At 60.6% G+C, this 17,088-nt stretch overlaps 2 protein-coding genes across 2 annotated transcripts in view; one reads left to right on the forward strand and one right to left on the reverse strand.

The window, feature by feature from the left end:
• Positions 1–1,570, reverse strand: part of LOC115832305 — a 37,620-nt gene extending 36,050 nt beyond the window's left edge. Inside the window, exon 1 of the mRNA XM_030802320.1 lies at positions 1,468–1,570. Coding sequence (XP_030658180.1) covers positions 1,468–1,570 — 103 coding nt within the window. The remainder of the gene's footprint in view (positions 1–1,467) is intronic.
• A 4,260-nt stretch (positions 1,571–5,830) lies between these two features.
• LOC100605625 (aquaporin-12B-like) lies at positions 5,831–11,784 on the forward strand. The gene is given in 4 exon segments (XM_004092063.3): positions 5,831–6,437; positions 8,113–8,229; positions 11,586–11,678; positions 11,681–11,784. Coding segments are annotated over 4 exon segments (921 nt in total).
• Positions 11,785–17,088: the final 5,304 nt, after the last annotated feature.

The raw sequence follows: 17,088 nt of genomic DNA on the forward strand, positions 1-17,088 counted from the left end.
AGGACCTGTCAGAATTAGGAGCCCAGAGCTGGGTTCTGAAGCGGGAGACCCCTCCTGGAACCACCCAGCCTTCCCCGCACGCCTGCCTCCCTCACTGTGGAGTCTTCGCTGTGTCCCTGCAAGTGTGTCCCTGGGGTCCCCGGCTGTCAGCATCAGCAGGCGTGAGGGGTCTGGGGCACCGGCTGAGACCCCTGCCTGGCCCAGGCCCCTGGAGGCCATGACCACGTGTACTTTCTCCAGCCCTCAAATCCCTCGCACCGGGAGCCTCCCCGAAAGGCCAGGGCTGCGCTGTACAGATCTCACGATGCCCTTCACTACGGGTTTATTTTGTTTTCCTAAAAATGGGGCCATGGCCAGTTGTGGGACAGGTTCAGGATCTCTAGTCCAGCACGAATGCTGCGCCCGGGAGCTGTGTCCCCGGGAAGAAAAGGCTGCAGGTCCCGTAGGGAGGAGCTCAGAAGGTGCCCCCACCAGCCCGGCCACCATCCCAAATCCTTACAAGGGCTTGGCCTTGGCTTTGGGTCCCTGTGAACTGCCCCACCCTCCCTCCGCCCAGGATGGGAGAAGCTCCCGCCGCCCCTGCTGACTGGGCCGTGGCTGGGCTCTGGGGACATGAGATTGCATAGCCTCATCCTGACCACCCCTGGCTGTTCTCACAGGGTCAGATGACGTGAGTGGCTCCCATGGGGCCCTCAGAGGCCAGCTCAGGGCTGACCAGGGTCCCCTGCAGGGCAAGTTCCGGGGGCTTGCACACGACCTGGCCATGGCGGGGAGGCTGGACCCTGACTCAGGACCACCGAGGGAGCCCTGACAGTGCCCTGTTTGATGGTAACTGGGTCTCAGGTTGGCCCTGGGCCCTAACACCCTTCAAGGCATGGGTGCTCTTACCTTCTACTCAGGCAGGCACCAGGGGCTCAGGAAGGTCAGTCCTTCTGCGGAGCCCGTGGGAGGGGGCTGTGGGGGCTCCAGGCAGGGATTCTGGGGGAAGAGGGGTGGTTCTGGCTGCTCCCTTCCGGAGCTGTGGGCTGGGGCGCCCTGGGCTGGGCGGCTGTGTGTGGGGCCTCCAAGTTGTGACATAGGCCAGGCGGGCTCTTGGCCCAGGCTGAGGGGGTTCTGGGCAGGCTGTGATGGCTGAGAGAGGCCTGTACCACCCTACACAGAGCCCACCCCTTGCTTTCTGCCTCCAGTCCTGGCCCCATGCCCAGGGCCAGGAGGGCAACTCAGGTAGTGGGGGCAGCGTCCCAGGGGCTGGGAAACGGGCTGTGGTCCCCAAAGCATGGCCTTGGGCACCCCACCACCCCCACCACCTCTGTCTGTTGCCCTCCCAGTGCCAGGGATGGCCAGTTGCCTCCCACAGTCAAGCCTCCATCCAGCTGGCTCCAGCGGCTACACTCCAGACCCGTGTGGCCCACCCCCACCCCGGCCCCACAGTCTGGGCAGCAGGGGCAGCGTCACAGCCAGCCTCACCTCCGTGGGCTTTGTTGCATTTCTCAGAGGGAAACACTGTCCAGGAGAGACATTTGGGGACTTTCCCAAAACGGGAGTGGGGGTTTCCACTCTGACTGCCCATCGCTAAGGGGAGGCAGGGCCTGGGGTGGAACCCTGGCAGCAGAGCCATCTTGTACCCAGAAGGTGGAGCCAGGGGCTGGGTGTGGCGTCTGGAGCAATTGGACATCCAGGTGGAAACACACAAAACCGCACCTTTACATTGTGAGAGAAGCCCGGCTATCTGGATGGGTGTCACTGGTTTCACTTCAAAGGGACATCATGAAACTTCTGGGAGCAAACACGGAGGAATGTTGCTGTGACCTGGGAACGCACAAACACTTCCTGAGCAGGGAGGAAAAAGCAGTGAGATGTACATTTAAAAATAATCAATTTGGCTTTATCCGAAGGAAAATACTCTAGTTATCAAAAGACACTACAAAGAAAGTGGGGAGATACTGCAAAACAAATCCCACACAAAAATCTTGTATCCAGAATATAGAAAGAATTATCACAAATCAATAAAAAGATACACAGCCCCACTTTAAAAATGAACAGAAGAGATTGGAACGGACAGACGGTTCATGACTAATTGTTTAACACATTTTTGTCATGAGGGAAATGCAAGTTTAAGCCACGAAGAGATAGAACCGCACAATCAGCAGAAGAGATAGTTGTTAAATCTCGACACCACCGACTTTTAAAGACACCAAAACTGTCACACACGACTGGTGAGAGTTAAAATACTACAACCACTTCGGGAAAGGTTTGGATAGTCCCTTAGAACGTTTTCACTCACCTGCCATATGAAAACTAAAAACGAAATCCTGAGCTCCCACACCAACAAGCTGAACAGACCCCTCTTGGCCAAGGGGATTCCAGAGAAATTTGAAAAACATGACAAAAATCCCGCCATGACAGAGTGGGAGGTGGGACCCGCCGCGTGACAGCCCCTCCGTCTGTGGTTGGGACACCACACTCACCAGCACGAAGGCGAACGTAAAGAGGTGACTGAGAAAACAGGTTCCTTGTGGCGATAAGACAGCAAATGATCAACAAGACCTGAGGCCCTGCCTGGCAGGGGTGGAGTCACGCACAGGACACTGAAAAGCAGAAACCAGCGGCTGCTGGCCAGGAGGGTTCTTTTTCTCTAGCAGCTAAACCAGCACTGGCCTCTAGGAAAGCCACACACTCACTCAGGTGCAGCTCACCCCCTCCAGACGCTGACACACAGCCCCACTCTTCTGTGCCACCAGCCCTAAGTTTGATTGGCCAAGAGGCTGATTTCTGCAATTCTGACCAGGGACCACCCAGCAGGGACTGGTTCTGGCTGGTTTCCAGGTGCCGTGCACTGAGCGTCTTGGTGTTGCTGCTTCACCTTTCCAGGCAAGGGCCTCATAGGAACACATTCAGATGTCACATGTCCACCCCCAGGGGAACTTGGGACGCGTGTCACATGCATGTTTGTTCAGTATGCATGAGTGAGGACCCCTTCCTGAATGTTCATGGCTCCTCCAGCAACCCGTGGAGCATGTGTGCTTAGCCAACCTGTTCAGCATGAAGCTCCTGCCCCAACCCCCTCCTTCCAGGTGCCCAGCCTGGGCTCTGCCAGAGGCTGAGGTGCCCAGGGTGTCAGGACGGCCACTCTGAAGGCCCTACCCCTTTATTGGAAATAAAGTTTTCTTACCAAATTTATAGATCTGGGATTTATTCAGTGGACATAGCTCACCCAGGGCATTTTAGGAATTTACCTAAAAGACATAAAAGTCTGCGTTTACAGAAAGAATAGACCAAAATGCTAATAGCAGCTTTATTCATAGTAGTAAGAACTAAAATCCACCCACATGTGCATCATCAGAAAAACGGCCAAGCTGTGGCTCTTCATGACATGGGTTCAAGTCAGCAATGAAAAGGAAGAAAACTCTCAAACATGTTCAAGGGACATGGACCTTCAGGGACAGGGCCCTCCCACAAAACAGGCAGGTCCAACCCACGTGTAGCTCATGGTCTGGGTCCTCTGCAGGCTCCTGAGAGAAAGTGGGAAGCTAGAATCACAGAACCCACAAGAGTGGACCCTCCCGCTGGGGAAGGGCAGGGAGGACCAGAGGACTCGGGGGTGATGAAGACGTTGCAGCTCCTGACGCTGGCGAGACTCACACTGCTGACACCTGTCACAGTGCATGGGCTCACACGTAACTTTTGCGTGTTTCACGTTGTTTTCATATTCTGGTACAAGTTTGTTTTATTTCTCTAGAAAGAAGCAAGGGCTGTGAATGGTGATGAAACGTTCCTTCTCAGGTTTGCCTGTGCGTGGGGTAGAGGTGGGCCACGTGGACCCTCCCTGCTGTGAGCTCCCTGGAGGGTCAATGCAGATGCAGGGAGACTCTGGGGCCCAGTATCCGTGACACTGGACAAGGGGGTTCCCTCTGTGGAAGGAGGATTCAAGGTCTCCAGTGGTGTCGGATTAGAATATGAGGAATCTATCTGAGCTCATTCTCCACAGGATCCCACGAGGGAAGACCTGGCTTTTCCCTGTGCAGAGGCCAGGCTTCTATGGCTTCCAGAAGGTTCCTCTGCTCCTCTGAGAAGGCAGGGCACTTGCACAGGAGACAGGCAGCTGAAGGCACCCACAGCCCTACTGGAACCGGGGTTTCTCTGCCTCCTGGGGAGAGGTCAGTGGACGGGTTGGGGAGGGGGACAGGCGGCCTTCCTCTTGGAGTCACAGAGCCTGGGGCCTCCCCTCCTCCTTGGAGGCGACCAGACACCTTCCCTACCTGGAGGAAATTCTGAATCCCAGAACTGGAAAGGTCAAAACTGAAATAAAATCGCCCCTTGTTTTGTGAGCTGCTGCCCCCGCTGTGCCCTCAAACATGTCCCTTCCCTCCTGGTCTCAGTCTCCCCAACTGTGCCAGGGGAACGCCAGGTGGGACCCAAGTGGGTTCCCAAAAATAAAAGGAAATCTAAGTCTCAGAGAAAGGGGAGCTGCAGGCCAGGTTGGGGGAAGACCCTCAGGCACTAGAGTCGGTCCTGGGGGAGAAGCAAAGTGCTGCGGGGGGGACACCCAGCAGGTCCCACGTTCTGTACCCCGTATGGCCATGGCTGGTGTCCCAGTGCTTGGGTGCAGACCCAGTGGACAGGAGCCATGCTGCAGGGTGACAGACGGCCCATCGTGGGGCCCGCATGGCTCATGCCCCATCCCCTCCGGGTCTGGAGCTCTGGATGGTCCCAGCCCCAGCTCTCCCCCTGCAGACACCCAGGCTCAGCGCCTTCTCCATGCAGCTATGGGCAGCTGGCCCCTCTGCAGGAAATTCAAGCGAATGGCGATGGCACTTTCGGTTTTCATCTCTGGAAAGCGCTTTCGGGGCGGGAACGTGGGAGGGACGTTGATGTGAGGGGTGGTCCTGAGTTCTCCTGAGGGCAGGTGAGGGCAGTACAGGGCAGGGAATGTGGGGCTGGGGCAGGGACTGCTGCCAACTCTTGACCAGAGGGGACACAGAGCAGGTGAAGGAGGGTCTCACCCAGACTGGACCCCAGGCAGGTCAACAAGCTTGGGGGTCCCTGCTGAGGTGGGGACACAGTGGAGGTGCAGGGAGCCAGGAATGAGAGGACCCTCCCATAGGCAGGGACGCAGCCCACGTGCAGGGGGCCTGGTCTAGGTGGGGACACAACCAGGTGCAGGGAGCAGGGTCGCTCACTCAAGGGAAGACATCTACAGGTGCAGGCAGGAGGGAGCTTCACCTAGGCTGGGTCACAGAACAGGCACAGGGGCCATGAGGGGCCCTCCCGGGCAGAGACACAATGCAGGTTCAGTGGTGGTCTCACCCCAGTGGGCACACAGTGCAGGTGCAAAAAGCATGGGGCCCTCACTGAGATGGGGACACAGCATCCATGCAGGGAGGCAGAAATGGGGGCCCTTGTTCAGGCAGGGACCTGGAGGGGGTGCAGGGATCTGGGAGACCCTGACTCAAGAGGGGCCAGGTGCAGGGAGCAGGTATTGGGGTCCGGGACCCAAGAGCACAGGTGGGAGTAGTGGAGCTTGGATGGAGGCTCTGAAGGGCTGGGCCAGTCTCCAGCGCCCAGGGCTGGCCGAGCATGGCCAGTGGGTCCGGGTGTGTCACATGACGGGATGATGCCAAGCTGTGGAGCAGGGTCCCTGTGGCCATCTTGGCGGTGCACGTGGGTGACAGCTGGTGGGGCGGGAGCTGGGGCTGCAGCTGTGGTGTTCCCAGAGGCCCAGGTGCCCTCTCCCACACTCCTGAGACCTCTGGGTTGTGGGAACCGGCCAGCTCCTGCCCTGTTCCCTCAGGTGTCCTTCAGGCACAGCTCCTCAGCAGGGCGCAGGCCGATGGCAGGTCTTAATGTGTCCCTCTCCTTCTTCTTTACCACCTTCGCCCTCTGCGAGGGGGTCAGGCGGGCCTCCAAGGCCCTGCTCCCAGTGGGCGCCTATGAAGGCTTCGCCCGGGAGGCGGTGGGCGCCGTGCAGCTCGGGGCCTGCTGCCTGGAGATGAGGACGCTGGTCGAGCTCGGGCCCTGGGCTGGGGGCTTTGGGCCTGACCTGCTGCACACCCTGCTCTTCCTGCTCTTCCTGGCGCACGGGGTCACCTTGGACGGGGCCTCGGCCAACCCCACCGTGTCCCTGCAGGAGTTCCTCATGGCCGAGGAGTCTCTGCCTGGCACACTGCTGAAGCTGGCGGCACAGGGGCTGGGCATGCAGGCCGCCTGCACCCTGACACACCTCTGCTGGGCCTGGGAGCTCAGCGACCTGCACCTGCTGCAGAGCCTCATGGCCCAGAGCTGCAGCTCGGCCCTGCACACATCCGTGCCCCACGGGGCACTTGTGGAGGCCGCCTGCGCCTTTTGTTTCCATCTGACCCTCCTGCATCTGCGGCACAGTCCTCCCACCCACAGGGTGCCGGCTGTGGCTCTGCTGGTCACCGTCACGGCCTACACGGGTGAGCACTGCTTCCCCTTCCCCTGGGCCCCTCAGGACCCTCCACCTGTGTGGCCACCATGCACGGTCAGGCCTGTTCACACCCAGGATGGGGGGCTGCTGGCCCAGGTGGCCAACAAACCCACAAGAAGGGGCAGCGATTTCCTGGGACCTGGTGGGTAGACGAGGGCCTGCGCTGGACATGGGGTGCTGTGGAGGAGCCTGTCCCCTGCCAGGGCCATCCTGCCCACTGCACCTCTCCCCAGTCCCAGCTATTCTTGGTCCTCCCGGAAGTTCTGCCTCTGGGGTAGCAGGGACAGCCGAGGCAGACGATTCAAGGCCCAGCCCAGTTTCCTGGTCTGGTGTGGGAGCCCCTGCACCCTCTATCACCCCTTCCAGAGCAACAGGTCCTGTCCCACCTGCCCCACTCGGCCTCCCTGGCCTCCTACTGACACCTGCATCCTGCCATCCCTGCCTGCACCTGGGCAGACCGTGGGACCCAGCTCTCATGGTCCCGTCACCCCCTTGTGAGCTCCCTCCACGCAGACCCTCCGTCTGATCCAGCCTCCCATGTCTGCTTTCCCTTCCAAGCGCTGGCTCCACCACCACGAAAGCCTTTGCTCAGCAAGTTCCCAGGACAGGTGTCCACAGTGCTGGGGCTGCAGGGAGAGCCAGGGGAGGCCGGCTCGTGCTCCAGGCACCACAGGAAGGGCTGCAGGGAGGATGGTATCAGGTATCCTTCCGGGGGTCCGAGGTCCTAATCAGGACAGGACCAGCACTTAGGTCCATGGCACTGCCCACGACCCAGCACTGGGCAGACACCATGGAAGCTGGACCACAAAGGCCATGGGAAGGTGCCACCAGAGCCCTGTACAGATGGGGAAACTGAGGCATGGGTGAGCAGGGAGCTCTGCAGGGACACAGCTCTGTGGCAGATTGCCTGGGCCTCTGTCCTGGGTGGCACCGGAGAGCTCTCATCAAGGGTCCTGCCTCCACAAGGCACAGGGCACCTGGTCTCAGGGACGGAGTTGCCCGTCCTCAGGGTCCTGGTTTACACATGGGCGGCCGCAGACTCCATGTCCCTGTGGCCCCTGCCCTCTGCTAGGCCCACTCCCTGCTCTTCCCTGCCCAGAGGCAGGTCCCTGGTATTGGTGGATTCTGTTATTTGGGGCGGTCACCCAGGCCTGGGGCTGCAGGACAGTGGCCTGGGTGCGGCCGCCTTCCTTTGTCTCGCATCACACAGCCGTGTCCTCTCCTCTCCTCTGCTGCTGCCCATTTCTGAGATCTCTCTCTGTCTCTCCTCTCTCTGTCTCCCTGTCTCTGTTTCTTTTTGTCTCTCCTTATCTGTCTCTCTTTGTCTTCGTCTCTCTCTGTCCATCTTTCTTGAAGGCCACGTCCCCCAAGGTGGGGTGCTGGAGGGTAGCATGGGCGGGGCACGGGATCCAGGTGAGATGTCGGGAGGGTGTTCGACGGCCCTGGGGGGCCCCCAAGCTGCTGCCCCTGACCCAGACCTTGGCTGACCCAGCCCTTCTGCATTGTGTGTCCATCAGTGCGGGGGACCAGGTGGGGCTCCAGGAGCCAGGAGCAGCTCCCAGGCCTGCACACAGCTGTGGATTCGGTGGCGGGGGTCAGGTCCCGGCCTGGAGAGGGGCGTCAGGCAGGGCTGGGGACCAGGGCTGTCTGTGCTCTGCCCACAGCTGGGCCCTTCACGTCCGCCTTCTTCAACCCTGCCCTGGCCGCCTCTGTGACCTTTGCCTGCTCGGGACACACCTTACTGGAGTACGCGCAGGTGTACTGGCTGGGCCCTCTGACAGGTAAGGGCAGGGGCGGGGTGGGGTCCCTAGGGCTGCTGGGGCCCAGAGAGCGTCCTGGCACGTGGGGTCCTGCAGGGTGGAGGTGAGGGTGCCTGGTCAGTGCTCCCGGGGAGGTCTCTGCAGTGGGCACGGTGTGTGGGGTAGGGGCTGTGACGGCATGTCTCACTGTGGACACCGTCCTGGTGCCGAGCGAGCTGCAGCCAGGTAAGGAGGGGACAGGCTGGGGAGGGGGCAACCTTGCAAGGGGTGCTGGGCACACGGGGGACAGTGTCTTCAGTGAGGCTCCATGCACCTGGGGTTCCCGTCCCAGGTGGCATCTCCACACACCCGGAGCCAGGCTTCCCCGAGGGGGGCTCATTCTGGTGTCCCTAAAGCCTCAGGAGACAGAGAGCCCCACTTAGATGATATAGGGTGCCGTCGTGCACTCACAGGGCTGTGAGCATGGGGGTGGAGCAGCCGGCCCCTTTGCTTCCTGGTGGGGCAGACCCGGGACTCGCTGATGCACACAGGGGACCCCTCAGCTCCCCCACACTGTGTGCCCCTCCTTTCTTATATCCTGGATCCAAGCAGAGGAGCAGCATGGGGAGATCATGGAGCCCCTTCTTGGCCCTAGATCTGGCGATTCTGGCCCCTGGCTTCAGAGGCCCAGGTGGAGCCCACACCTTCTCCGGCACCTGCTCTCAGACACTTGGCTCCACCTCACTGAGGTACCAGAAGGGCAGCTGGGTTCCTGTGGAATTCTGGAAGCTTTTTTCAGCTTCTGCTGGCTCTATACTGGGGAGGTCTCAGGGGCAATGCCTCAGCCTCCCCTTGCGGGGAGAGACAGGAGCTGGGGGTCTCTCAGGCACCCTGGCCCTGCAATGGTGACACTGATGTCATCGTGATCTGTCGCCATGGTTCTGATGTGGTCACAGTCTCTCAGGCATGTGCAGGGTCCTAGGAAGCATATAAAGTAGATCAGGAACCCCCTCCTGCCCCTCGTCCCCGAGGCAGCACTGCCCTCTGTTAGGAACAGCTCAGTGTTGGCCTCTCTGTCCCCACACACTGGGCCTGCAGGGCTTCTCCGAGACTCTTCAGTTCAGGTGTCAACCCTGGGCTGTCTCCTGGGATGTGGGGGGTGCGCGTTCTTTCCTTGCCTCCCCGCACTCCCCTGTGGATCCTTCACCCCGGGTGGGTCGGCCTCCTCCTCCTGATCAGCTCCAGAGCCCCCTCTAGTTCCCTGGTGTGGAAACACGGCCCAGGTGAGCTGTGGTGGCACAGGAGGCCTCTCCGCTCCTGCACAGGCCTTGCTTCCTGCGGGTGACGAGGTCCTGGACTCTCTCCTGCCCAGGCTTCTGGGTGCTTTCATTAATTCAACATCAGTGCTCTGTGTGGGCAGTGTCTCCCCCGAGGATCCGCAGCTCTGGGTTACCCGCAGGCGTCCATCTCTGGTACGGAGCTGCCCTTCACTGATCCTGGTTGCATTTCTGTTTCCTGCTTTCCTCATCGCCTCCTGTTTTGGTTGATTCCTTCTTTTTGCTGGTGCCCGTCTCACACTAGCTTCCTGAGAACGGGGACCTGGCAGGTTCACTTCAGACCTCCTGTGTCTGAAATACAGTGTCCTGGTTCTGACCTGCACTTGAGTGTCTGTGAGGCCTGGGCAGGGTTCCAGGTGGGAGATCAGTTTCGTCCTGAGTTTCTCAGGCCCCAGCCGTGGCCTGTGGTGGCTTCATGGGCTACAAGGCAAAGGACGCACACGAAGAGGCTTCATGTGACAGGGCTGTATGCTCAGCCAGCTCTGGAGGCTGGAGCCTGAGCTGGCAGCATTGACAGGGTCAGCTCTCCTTGGAGGCTGCTGGTGGGGAGCCTCCTGCCTCTTCCAGGCTCTGGGGGCCTCTGGCATCCCCGGTGTCCCCAGGCTTGGAGACGCACCACTCCCATGTCTGCCGGTTCCCCTGGCTGCCTCCTCTGTGTCATTGTCTCTTTCTTTGTGTAGGGACACCAGTCATTGAATTTGAGTCCACATGCCCCCTCTAGAGAGGAATCTGTCTCCTGCCAGGGCCAGGGAGGGAGGCGCTGGCTGTTTCTGTATTTTGGGGTCTGGGGCTCTGGAGCTTCCCATGCAGAATCGCCGTCCCTCCTCCTAGGTGAGTCCCAGGGCTACCCCATCCCACAGGGACCCGGGCGCCAGCTTCTGAAAGCATGGGGCATCTGCGGAAGAAGGGGGTTGTTTCCCAGCTTTCGTCCCTGCGGACAGGGGATCCGGCCTCTCCATGTCATCAGTGTTTGGTCGGCTGCATGCTTGGCAGCCCCAGCTGTGCTCCTGTGTCTCTTCCTGTCTCATCCATCTGGATGCTTGACACCTCTGACAGCATCCCTTTCCTGTCATCTTAGAGCAGCTTCAGGAACCCAAAAAACAGGCTTGTGTCCTTCCATTAACCTCTTTTATCCAAAAGTTCAGTGTTAGCCTGAGCCCTGGGGAGTTCCAAGGCTGCAGGCAAGAGCCCCATAGCCAGGTGTGGACATGGGGCTGGCTCCCTGGGTGTGAGCGGCCACCGGCACCTGCTGGCTGCATCCCTGAGCAGGTCATCCCACCTCCCTGGGCCTGCCCTCCTGGGAGCAGAGATAGGACCAGTGTGAGCCTTGGAGGGCGGAGTGAGGGGCAACAGCTGGTCTCAGCAAGCTATAGGCACAGGGGCCACTGTCAGGAGCCACAGCAGCTGCAGGTGGTGACAGGCAGGTCCCACTCAGGCCAGCCCCAGTGGAGCTAACACACTGTGGGTTAAATCCTTAGAGGACTGAGCTTAAACTTGAAGAGGATCCACTCTCCCCTTCGTCCGGAACACCTGCCCTTCCCAATGACCTGGAAGGCAGGCACGGATTTAGGAGTCTCTGCTCCTGGAGTTCTGGGAGAATGTTCGCATGAGGATTCAGCCAGGCCCAGCCTCCCACCCAGGGGCACCCACATCTTTCTTGTCCACTCACATCCCCCACCTCTACGCCAGACCACAGCCCTGCAAACAGCCACCCTGGGACACCACATCAGGTCCCAGAAGAAAATGGCCACAGAAGTTCTGGGAGTGGCTCAGGACAATGTGGGGAGAGAGGAATTCCAGTCACTCATCCCAGACGGTGGTCCAGAAGTACAAGGAACCCCACCGGCTTGCCCCCGTCCCCATGGCTGGCACACCCAGAGGGAGGGGCACGACCAGGGAGGGAAGACCAGGCTCAGGCAGGGGCTGGGCCTCAGGGTTCTTGGGGCTCCTGGCCAGGCTGCCTGGCTCCCCTGTCCTGGCACAGGCCTGGGAGTGGGTGTCCTGTCTGTGTTTGGGCCCAGGAGCCCCGCGGCCCCACCTGGGACCTGCCTTCTCTTGCAGGGATGGTCCTGGCTGTGCTGCTGCACCAGGGCCGCCTTCCCCGCCTTTTCCAGAGGAACCTGTTCTACAGCCAGAAGAACAAGTACCGAGCACCCGAGGGAAGCCGGCCCCGGCCTAGGGGGACACCCAGACCCCTGCAAAGGGGTCCAGTGTCCAGGAGCCTGGGCGCAGCAGTGGTGAGGGGCCGCATTCCCGCTGAGCGGCCTTGCTCTGTGTGAGCCCTGTGCGAGGGCCCTGCTCATAGCTGGACCCTGGAACCCTCTGGAGCTAAGAGGGAATCCCGGCCCCCTCCCCAGAAGCCATTTGTCAATAAACCATTTCTAAGACCTGTGTGTCCCCCTGGGCCCGAGAGAGGCTTCTGGACGGGCAGGCAGGGGTGTGCGGCAACACGGTGAGGCTGGTCTGAGTCTCCCCATCTCCCGGGGGCTCCTTCCTGCCTCTTGTTACAGAAGAAGCAGGAGAGGAAAGGGCAGGATGACAGGGAAGAGCCCAGGGAGTCTGCCAGGTCCCAAGTCTGCAAAGATGATGCTGCAGCCCTGGACATGCTCGGGAGGGAACCCACAGCCGGGGACGCCTGAGACCCGCTGGGATGCTGAGGTTGGCGCTGGAGCCTGAGGCTGTAGGCTTGTGAACTAGGCACAGGGCACCCAGTCCCAAGGCCTCTGAGTTCGCTACCCTCAGGACCATGGCCCGCTTGTCGCCCAAAGCCAGGTCAATCACTGGGACCTTGGTGGCAGAACTGGGACCTGGACGCATGGCACCTCCAGCCATTTCCTTCCCAAAGAACAGAGCCGGTCTGGAAACCTCCACCCAAAGGAGACAAGGGCCCTCTGCTATGGGTCCTGCTGCCCCACCCAGAGGGAGTGAGTGAGGTGGCCGGTGCTCCTGCCACAGGCGGCACCCCGTCCTCTGGTGGGCAGCAGCCCTGGGCCCAGCTGCTCTGCTACAGGGGAAGGATGAGAGGAGAAAGCAGGGAGATGTCCTCGATGTGGGGGGCTAGGGGACACCCCAACCCCAGTGAGACCTGCACCCCGGCCAGTGTCCAGGCTCTTGACACCATCACGCGAAGGAATTCAGGGGTGAGTTGGCAAATAGCGAAAGACCAGAGATTTCCTGCGAAGCCCAAAGCTCCCACTGGAGAAATGGAGTGTGGCGCCCTCTAGAGTCCCCTCCCAGGCAGGGGCGCTGGGGCTGGAGGAATAGCCACAGGATTCCTGGAAAACGTGGAGATGTCTCAGAGCTGCGGGGCCGCCCATTCTTTACACCAAATCTGGGTGTTCTGGAGCCATCACGCTGGTGGGGGTGTGATGAGCATGCTAATGAGCACATCGTGAGGCCACAGGAGACACCGGGGCACAGCCAGAGCCCTGTGGGGTCCAGGCGGTCTCAGCCAGCACGGCCACAACCCAGTGTTTTGGGTCCTGTCAGCCCCTCGCTTCTGCAGGGTTTCCTTTTGCTAGAGATGAGAAGGGGCTGCCTGGAACTTCCACTCCCCTCCAACCACCCTGTATTATTCCTGTCTCATGGTGCGTGGGCTTCTCCCTGGGGATGCCGGTGAGGCCATGTTTTCCTGGATGAGCCTTTGGTGGAGGGAGAGAAAGAAGAATCCTCTCCCCTCCTGGAGGCTGCCCCTTCACACACACACCCTCCTCCCCGCGGCTGCCCCTTCACACACACACCCGCCTCCCCTCCATAAAGCCCCCTCCCACCCAGGCAGAGAGCTGGCTCTTTCTGGAGCCCCAGGCTCCTCTTCCCGGCCGTGGAGTGGAGACAGGAATCCCGTGGGACAGGCCTGAGAGCCAGTCCTGTGTGGCATCCAGAGGCCCCAATGGGGCTGCCAGACCCTGCCAGGCAAAGGGCTGCTGAGCACACAGGGGAGCTGACGGGGTGGGGCCAACCAGCTCCCCTCACAGACGTTCTGCGTGGGGGCCGGGCCATGCCTGGGTGTCACATGGCAGCAGAAGCAGCAGCAGGGGGTGGGGCCCCAGGAAGGAGAGGGGCTCCTCCTTGGGTGGGAGCACCAGGCCCCTGGGTGCCGGAGGTGTGTCTGTTTCCCCACGAGTGCCTGCAGCCTCTGCACAGATCCTTCCAGGAGTGGAGGTCCCGGTGCTCAGGCAGTAACTGTATCAGTAACTGAGCATGAGAGGAGCAGACACAGCCTTATCCCAGTAATGTAACCAAGAAGCTGTTAGAATTACTCCAGCTTATAATCTCTTTCTGAGAATCTCGAAATTCTCAACAAAATCCACAAACCCTGAACAAGGGCCACTGCATTGGACAGAAACGAGCACAATTTTCATATAGGATGTTGGAATATCCAGGTATTAATGCGGAAGTTTTGAAATTAATTTTTCTTACAGTTGAAGATACACTGATCGAATTCACAAACAGATGTTGTAAGTTGTGTGCAATCGTGAATTCACCTTCAGTCTCTCCTAGCAGCTCCACAAGTACAGGAAATGTCAGAGGAAGCATAACCACGATAGATTCGCATCAAAAACACGCTCAAACTTATACAAAAGTGATCTGTCTGAAGCGCAAACATTTTTGGGACTAGCCGCTCACCTGCCCTAGATATGCTAAAATCTGCGACTCCGGGTGGCTCAGCAGAGCAGCTTCCCAGGTCGCCACAGCGATGAGACATTCCCAGCAGCTCCGGAACGTTGCCTCAGCAGAAAGAGCCTTCTCCACATGAAAAACTGCCAAAATGACTCGGAATCGTGTATCTGCCACGGGCGACCTACGTGCCTTTCAAGTAGATGAAAAGAAAAGCAAGTTGCTAAAAACAGGTTTCCCGTAACTACTGAAGGATGCGCAGAAAAGGGAGCCGGGAGAGAGCAGTTTCAGCTGTGGCTCCTGGCCACTGTCGCCCGCCTTGTGGGGTCCCATGTAACAGGGGCTGAGAAGCGCCCTTCTGCCCCAGAGCCCTAGAGACCCCCGCCTGCCTCTGAACACGGCCCACATTTTCCTTTGGGCCTGGGCCTGGGCCTGCCGCGCAATGCCGCCTGGCCTGGGGCCCTGCTCCCCAAAGGCGTCCCGGATCCTACACCCGCTCCGGGAACTGGCGCAGGTACAGGCGCCTGGCGAACTGCAGCTCTGGGGTGGGCAGGTCCTGGCAATGGCGGCGGGTGGCCTGGTCCAGGTCTGGCCGCAGCTGGTAGCCCAGGATGGGCGCCAGGCCGTGCTGCAGCGGCGCCAGCTGCGGGTGAAGCTCCGCGCCCGGCCCTGAGGCCTCGCCATGCAGGAGGCAGGTGCGCGCCTACCGTGCCCGCAGCGCGGCCACCTCCGGCCGCAGCCCCCCGGCCCCCAGCCGCGCCCACAGCGTGCGGTTCAAGTGCGCACAGAGCGCCAAGTCCAGCGCCTTCCAGGCGCGCGCCCTGCGCTCCACGCGCGGCTCCAGCGGCTCCTGGGCGAAGGCCGCGCGCCACTGGACGGGGAAGGCCACCAGGTCATCCAGGCCCCAGCACAGCCCGGCGCAGCAGCCCCAGGGACTCGTCCAGGTGCTGGGCAATCAGCCACAGATCAAAGCGCGTGGCCACCGTTCGCACCCTCGGGGCCAGGCGACACGCGTTGTGGTCGAAGCCCAGGTCGAAGGCCATGAAGTTGAGGCCATAGTGGCTGTCTGGCCGTCGGGGGTCATAGAAGGCGCGGGTGTGGCCCTGGAAGTGGCGCAGGCTCCGGGCTTGGGCTCTCTGGCGAGGCCGTCTTGTACCAGGGGAAGGCGGACTCCAGGACCCGGGCCGGGTCCCGCAGGGTGGTGAAGGCGCTGTCTCGGGGCAGTACCTGCCACGCCTGGGTGGGGAAGGGCCTGTGTGCCTACGAGGGCGGCTGGCTCTGGGGACGCTCCAAGGGCTCCAAGGCAAGCAGCTGGGAGTGAGTACCCTCCACCCAACCCCCCAGCCCCCTCTGCAATGGGATGGGATCCACCGGGCTTTGCCTCTGAGGGACCCGAGTGGGCTGTGGAGGTCGCCTCCAGTGGCATCCTCGCGAAGGCGGTTAAATCATCAGAGAGGGCTGCAGGGTCCCAGGGTCTGGGGAATGGGGACCAAAGCTGGCCATGTCCAGGGTGCCAGCCATTCCCCTCTGTAGGCACGAGAGGCCGCTTCCTCTCCACACTGGCCCGGGTTCAGGATCTGCCGCAATGGCCATGACCTGCCTGGCCTCTTGCTCCCAGCCCCCTACCCTCTCCTGGAGCCTCCTCAGCTACTCTCCCTCCCTAGGACCTCCCTCCTCCCACCCCTCTGACCTCCAAACAAAGTGTTCTCACCCAACCCCGTGGCACTCCTACCTGCCACCATGGTCACCACCTCACTGCTCTTCCGGTCACTGTGGTCACCTCCACACTGCACTCCCCCCATCTGCATGGTCACCTCCCCACTGCACTCCCCCGTCACCATCGTCACCGCCACAATGCACTCCCCCCACCACCATGGTTACCTCCCCTGTCACCATCGTCACCACCCCAATGCACTCCTCCCATCTCCATGGTAACCACCCCACTGCCTCCTTGCCATGGCCGGGGGTGCCCTGCAGAAGCCCTGAACTCTGCAGATCCCAACTGAACTCGGAGTCCCCATGTTCCCCACCCCAGTCACCACAAGACCAAGTCTATCTTATGTCCTCAGGGTCAGGACTGCCACCCAGGCAGCCAGGCCAGACACGTGGGGGTCACACTCACCCCTGCCCTCCCCTGAAATCTTACCACCCCTGGGGTCCTCCCTGACCTCATTCCCTCTGGCGGCCCAAGTCCAGGCCGCCCCCTGTCTCCCACGTTCCCGCATTCCCTCCTAATTGGTCACCCCTCCAGTCTTGCCCCTCTTGTCCAGCCCCATCTAAGTCACACTGAAATCTCACTGTGCCCCTTTTCCTCAAGACCCTCCTTGTCTCCCCAAAACCCAGGGGCTGAAGTCCAGGCTTTCAGACAGGGTCTGCAGGGTGATTGCCGGGGGACCTCAGTACATCTCTGGGTGTCCACTTCTCATGGCTGAAATGACCTGGGTTCCAGGGGATGTCACCAGTGAGCCCACTCAGCTGCTGCCTCAGCCGGGCAGGTTGGCGGGAAGTTGCCTACTCAGAGGGGTTGAACCCAGCCTGGCTACCGAGCTTCATTATCTGCCTCACCTGGGCAGACCGTCCCTCTTATCAGGGCCCACACCTGCCCTGTGTTGGTGTCTTTAAGTGTAAACTTCTTTACAGCTTTTGGAGACACTGTGATCTAGCTAAAGGAGTGACTCCCAAATGGTGGAACTGTGCATGAGGGAGAGACAGATTTGGAGAGCAATGCCTCTTAGACCTGGGCTGGCCTCCAGGAGGGCTGAGTGCCCAGGATTCATATGGAACACCCGCAGGCTCCCCCAGCTCGGGAGATCAGCAGACAGACTTTGGGGTGGAAAAGCAGGCAGAGGGGTCAGGTGCGTGCCTGCCTGGGCAAATATTGGCTTGTGGCCTTGCTTTCCTGGGCTGGGAGCCCATAAGGCACAGGTGGCCCTGAGAGAGGCCCTGG

This window comes from Nomascus leucogenys, chromosome 22a, assembly GCF_006542625.1.
Source record: "Nomascus leucogenys isolate Asia chromosome 22a, Asia_NLE_v1, whole genome shotgun sequence".
NCBI lineage: Eukaryota > Metazoa > Chordata > Mammalia > Primates > Hylobatidae > Nomascus > Nomascus leucogenys.